General features: G+C 28.5%; 1 protein-coding gene and 1 long non-coding RNA gene across 2 annotated transcripts in view; both read right to left on the reverse strand.

Annotated features, from left to right (window-relative positions):
• LOC130677292 (U4/U6 small nuclear ribonucleoprotein Prp3) overlaps positions 1 to 5,168 on the reverse strand; it is a 7,287-nt gene extending 2,119 nt beyond the window's left edge. The window contains exons 1-4 of the mRNA XM_057483989.1: positions 4,989 to 5,168; positions 4,269 to 4,475; positions 2,970 to 3,756; positions 405 to 762 (exon numbers count right to left, since the gene is read on the reverse strand). Coding sequence (XP_057339972.1) covers positions 405 to 762; positions 2,970 to 3,756; positions 4,269 to 4,424 — 1,301 coding nt within the window. The 5' untranslated portion in view covers positions 4,425 to 4,475; positions 4,989 to 5,168. The remainder of the gene's footprint in view (positions 1 to 404; positions 763 to 2,969; positions 3,757 to 4,268; positions 4,476 to 4,988) is intronic.
• Positions 5,169 to 5,816: 648 nt separating this feature from the next.
• Positions 5,817 to 7,055, reverse strand: LOC130677293 (uncharacterized). The gene is made up of 3 exons (XR_008991568.1): positions 6,493 to 7,055; positions 6,335 to 6,404; positions 5,817 to 6,263 (listed from the first exon to the last, which is right to left on the reverse strand). It is a non-coding gene; the product is annotated as an uncharacterized LOC130677293 (long non-coding RNA).
• Positions 7,056 to 7,724: the final 669 nt, after the last annotated feature.

The following is a 7,724-nucleotide window of genomic DNA, read 5'->3' on the forward strand; positions in this document are numbered from 1 at the left end:
AAATTTATATGAAAAAATTCATATTTTAGAGCAAAATTGCAATTATCTCAGTAACTATCAACTTTACGTAAATTTATTATAGGACCTTTTTTGTAGAGAATCAAATTTCTGATCAAAATAAGTTGAAAAAAAAATTTTAAACAACTTCTAACTTTAGCGGGATTTGGCGAGCCTCAGATATTGACCTAAAATTTTTTTTGTTTTCCGAAAAATTTTTTTTTTGTACAAAGAAAAATACTTTTGGTATTAACAATGAAAATTAAAAAAAAGCGGATTTTCGGCCCACCCTAATATATAGTAAGTATAATATAGTCGACTCCATTTGTTGACAGGTAGATTTGATTAGTTTTATTTCAAATAAAATTAACTAACTTTACCTTCCAGTAAAGGGCAAAAATATTTACCTGTAAACAGTAACGTAGACTCCAGTAGATGTGTCTTCTTTAAGCTTACGTGCTTTTTTCTCTCGTCTCTGATCGACTGTTAATCGACGGGCAGCATTTGCATCTTCGTGAGCTTTCAAACGTTTTGCCATTTGTTGGCGTACATGAGCTTCAATTTTCGTAGGATCTTGTACGGCTTCAGTACCCAAAACTCGCATCAAATTAGAAATTCTCAATTTTGGTTCTGGTGGTGGTTCTAATCCTAGACGGATTTTTTCTTGCTCTTCTTTCCACGCTTCACGACGATTTTGACGACGAAGTTTTTTACGTTCTTTTTTGGTAAGAAATACTGGCATATACACAGGTTTTGATGATTCAGCTGAAAAAAAAGAAAACGAAAAAATGAGGTGACCTATCAAAAAATTTAGTGATAAGTACTAAATGCCATAGTATTTTTAATTATTGATAATAATTGTCTTTAGTACTTGTGACATAAAAATAATGGTTAAAGAGGTTAGCCCATTTTTTTTTTTTTTACTGTGAAAAGATTAATTTTCTAAGTATCTTCAAAAAGCACAACTAAGTATTGTATTTAACTTGTCAACAAGTACGAAAGAAACGAATAAAAAAACGGTTTCAGTCGTTTTGAAAAAATTTTCATATTACTTCATCAGATTACTTTAATAACCATGTGAATGTAGTCGTATCTTTTAAATAAATTTGACAGTATTTAATCGCGTGCTTAAAGGTAAAAGGGCTTATAGCTAAGGGTTGATAGGGATTTGTGGTAAAAGGGCGTATAAAAAATTTTTTTTTGCCATTCGGTTTGAAATTGTCTGAAACGTAAAAATCTGTGAAAAAAAAAAGTTGGTATCCTAAAGCTGAAAGGGCGTATCTCAAGACATACGCCCTTTTACCTTTAAGAAAAGTACTACTTAGAGGTAAAAGGGCGCATAAAAAAAAATTGTATTTTTTATACCAAATGTTAAATAACGTGTGACTAGAACCAAAAGGGCGTATAAAAAAATTTTTTTTCGCTCCAATCAATGTAAAAATGTTGAAAACATTAAAATCTATGGAAAAAACAAAAAAAAAATTTATTTTGTTGTACGCCTTTTTGGTTTTAAGAAAAAAATTTTTAAAAGTCATAAGGGCGTATCCTGTTTTTTCGGTTGTTATCATTTATAGGTCAGAGTAAGAAAAAAAATTGCAAGGGTAATAAAAATTATCACTCCATAACTTAATTTATCTGAACAAATATTTATTTAAGGAAAAAACCAAATTTCTTTATTTAATTTTGATCGAATCTCAAGTTTGTTATAATTTTGTTAATTCAACAATTGATGTAAAAAATATGTATAATTCGAGAATGAAAAAAATGCATTTAAAAAATTTTAAATTCTATGAGTGCAGTGACAATTGATTTAACCAAATTAATAAAATGTACTTTTAGATTTTTTAATTTTTCAAAGCTGAATTTTTTCATTTTTCAATCAAGGTTTCATTTTCTATTTTCTGTTTTTTTTTTTTTTTTTTTATCGGTATTATCAAACTCCAGTTTTCAGCGATGATAATAGTTTAGAAATTTTTACATTATTATCAAGTTATGTTCTAAAAAAAATTAAAAAATCTTTTTTTTTTATAATCTTAGGTACAGATGATCCTGACGATGGCGATGGCTATCTCTGACCTATAACTGATACTAAATCGAAAAAACAGGATACGCCCTTATGACTTTAAAAAAATTTTTTCTTAAAACCAAAAGGGCGTATAACAAAAAAATTTTTTTTTCTCGTTTTTTCCATAGATTTTAATGTTCTCAACATTTTTACATTGATTGGAGCAAAAAATTTTTTTTATACGCTTTTTTGGTTCTGCAGAACTACGAATTTTTAAACTACGAATATGTTCTTTTGTGAGCTGGCCGAAAAAAAAATGATACGCCCTTTTACCTTTAGATCACCAAAATTTCGAGTTCTTAAAAGTAAAAGGGCGTATAATTAAAGACATACGCCCTTTTACCTTTCAATTTTTTTTTTTTCAATTTTGAGCTTAGAATGTGTCTACTACTCGATTGGCAATAAAAAAAAAAACTATGCGCCCTTTTACCTTTGCAAAGGTAAAAGGGCACATAAATTGTTATAAGCCCTTTTACCTTTAAGCACGCGTAATAAGTATCAACCATCGTGGTGATTTTCCGCGACACAACCAACATGTTTGAGAGTTTAACACGGCAGCAAAAGAAGTTGAATAAATTAAGTTAAGGAGTATATAAGATTGGAAACCTCCAATAGAGAGACTTCAGCAATTTCTAGAACTTCAAAACAGGATAAAAACTTTTATATTTTTTAAAATTCTTATTCTTCTCCGAGAATGATTGCTTAGTACCGTTCCAGTTTTAAAGTCCATTCTTTATTATCTATGAGTTTTCTCTTGATAATAGTTTATTTTGTACGAATTAATTGTATAAAATAAGTTGTAGATACAACTTTAAGTAAGACTATTCGTAAACTATTTTTAAACGAGAGTAGAGCACATCTACTTTAGCGTTTTGTTCTTGTACATTAAATATAATTATATACTTACTCGGTGGTCTCATTTGAATAGGGTGTTCAACTAAATTAGTGATTGTTGCAGTTTTAATTTGTACCGGTTCATCACCGACAGGATAACCACTTGACATAATTACAGAGTCCCACCATTCTACATTAGGCACATCATCATTGAGTGCCTCTGTTTTGGGTGCAATAAGAGCTAACTTAGTGGCTGAACTGATTCCTGTTTTACGTGCGATCTGACTGATTTCATTTTGCAGTTTTTCCAATTGTGCTTTCATACGTATTCTTTCAGCAATTTGCTGAAATTTACCTGGCTCGTGAAATTTCAACGCACGTTTACCACGTGTTGGAACTTTAACGCCAATACGCGTGTCAAAAAAATGCGTATCTTGAATTTCTTCAGGTCCTTTAGAATCTTGGAGCTGCGCTTTAAATTCTTCACGTTTTTTAGCTCTAATATTGGCTTTGAGAGTCGGCACAACATGAGTAAGTTGGATTTCTTTACCAGTAATATCAACAGTTCTGCCAGATTCATCAAGAATCAGTGGAGTAGGTTTATCTGGTACACTCAATGTACTCAATAAACCCGAATTAATTTTGTTTTTTATTTGGGCTTGTAGCACTACTAATTTTCTTGCTTTATCTGAATCAGCTTTACTTAGTAGTCCTTGAGAATACATTGTACCAACAATCGGCATTGAATCACGACTCTTTAATGAATTTTTTAGAGTCGAAATATTATTTTGATTAATTGTATTTAATGCTCGTTTGCGTTCTTCAATTTGTCTTTGTGCATTAGCCATCATCTGTTTAATCTGGAATAAAAAAATAGTTATTATTAATTTCATAGAAAATAAATGGAATACATTATCACCTAAAAATTACAAATGAAAAAATATTCACTCCACATTATTTAAGAAAAAAATATTAAGCTGGTAATGGATGAGCCGCTACAAAATGAAGTGAGCTGCATTTTCTATCAAAATTTTATCAACTATACTAAGGTACTCTAAAATATCAAAAATATAAGTGTATGTAAATTATATTGAAACAAAAAAACGTGATTTATTTTTTGAATGAGGAAGTTATTTTAAAAATAGAAAGTTTAAATAACTAGTTTAAGTAGAAGATATTCTTTTTCTATACAAGATTTAGAGCTACAAAAGTAAACTGAACTAATTTTATTATAGCTGAACTGAATAAGTGAATAAGTCAATTGTGTTAATATGTCTAAAAACTCAATTTACATAGTAACATTATTGTTTATTTACACAAATAGTTAACTTCAACTTACAGTGACTAAATAATAAAAACAAAAATACTTTACCATGTCCGATGATAATTTACTCTCAGGTATTTCATCATTTTTTCTGTCTTCTCTGACTTTGACCTTCTTCGAATCTTTTTCACGTTCACGATCATCGTCATGTGATCTCTTTTTACTCTTTTTGGTAGATTTATCAGTATCATCAACACCAAACATTTTATTTACAATTTTTAAAAAATTTTTCGTCTAGAGTACTTCGAAATTCAACTGAAAATAAAAAAAAAATTTTTTTAATAAATGAAATGAAAACTGTAAGAGGAACGAAAAGAATATATTTATTTTATGTTTCATTCTCAAGTAGAATGAATTATAATTTGTCTCACTTGCACAATAAATAGGAATGTAACAACGATTTTAGTCGAAGACTAATTAGAATTTTTCATGAACTGAATTGGTCGGCTTTTGATTGTATTTTAACTAAGTCTTTAATTTAATGTTTCAAGTTTTTAATAAATTAAATTTTATCAAAAATCGTTTGCCATTACTTATCTATTCAAAATATTATATTTTGTTTACAAAACTATGCCAGACATAACCAAAAATATTGTCTCAAAAATTAACGTCAATATACACTTTTGTACCAATTATCGCCGGAAATAATAATGAAAATTTTATAAAAATTAAATAAGCAATTATTAAGTTTATCTATGATTTCATCATTAACATTTTCAATGTATCAACTAAAACGTTGAGGGAGACAGAATCGACTGAATATCTTACCTTGATCAAATAGAAAAATTAATTTTGTAAGTTTTACTTAATTTATTCAACATATCCACGAACAGTTTAAAGTTAACTTAAATAACTAAATTATTAATAACGAATGTCATATTTTTGTAAGACTAAACAAAAAAAAAGAATTCTTAAATATCTCAAATGCTACTGGGACACAAAATCACGTTATTGCTAAAAGCTGAAATACTTATATAGTCTGATGAGCAAGAGATGTAGAATCGTGTTTCCATGTAAATAGGATCCAATTGTCTAACATAGAAACGAAAGGTATTCGAATCGCAATCTTTCACTGTTTGAACTATAACTCATGAGACAGCGCAGTGGTTATGGCAGTGTTTTGTGTCAACCCTGATAGCCAGTTTAAAGAAAGTCTTGGAGATCAAGCAGTTACAATCAGCGGCGGGTATTCATACCGTACCCGGTTACAAGCGTGCCTTGCACTTCTCTACTATTAGTACTCTACCAACATACAACTCTCTTAAATAGCCCAGATAGCACACCTGATCGAAAGTTAACGTCAAGTTAGAAGAGAAACTTTGCGTAAATCTATTGCCGGAATCGGACACTAAGTTGCGTGTAAGAGTTGATGTTAAAGAGTTAACACAAACTTCAGAGAAACTTTCGTTTATGTCACAAGCCAAAAGAAATTTTCGGTTACTTACCAAAAAACCGTACATCGGTAATGTAGACTGGTAAAAAAATTCCCTATCTTACCAACCACAAAAAAGTAGGCGGTAGATGGCGGTACTGTTGAAACGAGACTCCAAGATGTAAATTTATCAAATATTTTTAAATTATATAAAAAAATTATAATTTTAAATTTTCTTTTATTGATAAATTAGAGCACATTAACCAACTTACAGTACGTCAATTACTTATGGTTTTCAAACCTACACAACGATAATAAACAATAAATAACTAGTGATATTATAAAAAGAAAACGATACAATTAAGTTTCATGATAAACAATAAGAAATAAAAATTATTATCACTCAGTGACAGATGGATCAATCACAGGCTGATCAGCACTTTTGGAATATAAATGAACATTTTTTAAAGTAATTCTTTTGCCTTTCTTCTTCCCGTTTTTCTTTTCACTTCTCGACTGACTTCCATTTTCTTTACCGTCTTGATCCATCGTTTCTTCACCCGAGCTATCTGCACTTTTATTTACTCGAGCACACGCTGCCGTAAGTGCTTTTCGAAAATTTATTACGTGAACAGCCAAGGAATAATTTGAGTAACTCTTAAGCATCACAGCTAAAAATAAAAAAAGATTAACTAACAAAACTATAGGGATATTAATATTACTTAAGATAAAAAAATACTACCTCGATGGAGGAAAATCACAGGTCTTCACGTCATACAATATGTAATGATTATGTTGACAATTGTATGATACTAAAAAAATAAAATATTATACTTTTAATATATGTATACTCAATTTTTCATATTGTCATAATTACTAAGAAAATAATTGAATACTTACTTACGATTACATTAAATTGTTGTTTGTTGATAGTTCATTGTTTTTTCTACTCTTTTTGCTACATAGCGATTAATTTACATGCATGTCATAAATTAACATAATTTTTTGAATCAATCAACTACAACCCTGATGAGCACATTATAAAAATTACTATTTATAAATAATCAATTCTTGGATTTAAAAATAATAAATTTTTTAATTTATTAATTTAATAATAAATTAATTTTAATTATGTACAAATCTACATAGAACAAATTTCAAAACACAATGTATATTTTTTTGTTTTTTAAATAATTTATTGCAAATTTTGAACTTTACAGTATTTCAGCTGCAGTTTTTTTTAGGTTAGTAGCAAATGTCAACTTGACGTTATTTTTATAAAATACCTTATGTCTTAAATAATGAGTAAAAATACATGTAACTTCACTTTAACAGTTGCTATTCAAAGTATAGAAAATAAAATAATGCCAACTTCTAACAATAATTCATCCGCAACTTCACATTTGTAGTTACTATACAACTTTTCCACCTAAACTTATGGTTGAATTCCGGCAATAGATTCACGTTAACTTCAAGAGCGAATTGAACGCAGTTTGCGGATAACAGTTACAAATGAAATAGTTAACGCAAAGTTTAACTTGACTTGATGTTAACTGTTGAAGTACAACTAGTTATACTACAACTCTGGCTATCTGGGTAGATTTCTATGCGAAAATATCAATACTAAATATATTTATGTTGCAAAATAATTCTATGTAAAATTATTTCTATGTAAACTTATTCTATTAAGTATAAATATATGCGAAAATAATTCATGTCCAAAATATCTCTATATTATATATCTATATGAAAATTAAGTCTCTACAAAATTTACTATAATATGACAGAATTAGGTGTTAACATATTTATATTATGGAATTTCTCCATTACTATACAACTCTCCTTAATATTTCTCTATTCTGCATATCTCTGACACAACAATTCTATGAAAAAATTTTTCTATTTAAAAATTTTTCTATGTTGACCAAAGTCAGTTTCAACATTCCTCTCATCAAAAAAAAAACAAAGTTTTACGAATGATTTTGTGTCTTACCATCAGCAATCGCATGGCGCTACCATAAAATTCCAACAACATTACAATAATAATGATAATGATTTAAGTAATTATAATTTTTTCTTTTTAAATGTCATTAAATTTAAATCCTGACTTTGTTAGTATTTTATTATAATTT

The sequence above is a fragment of the Microplitis mediator genome, chromosome 11 (assembly GCF_029852145.1).
Source record: "Microplitis mediator isolate UGA2020A chromosome 11, iyMicMedi2.1, whole genome shotgun sequence".
NCBI classification, from domain to species: Eukaryota; Metazoa; Arthropoda; class Insecta; order Hymenoptera; family Braconidae; genus Microplitis; species Microplitis mediator.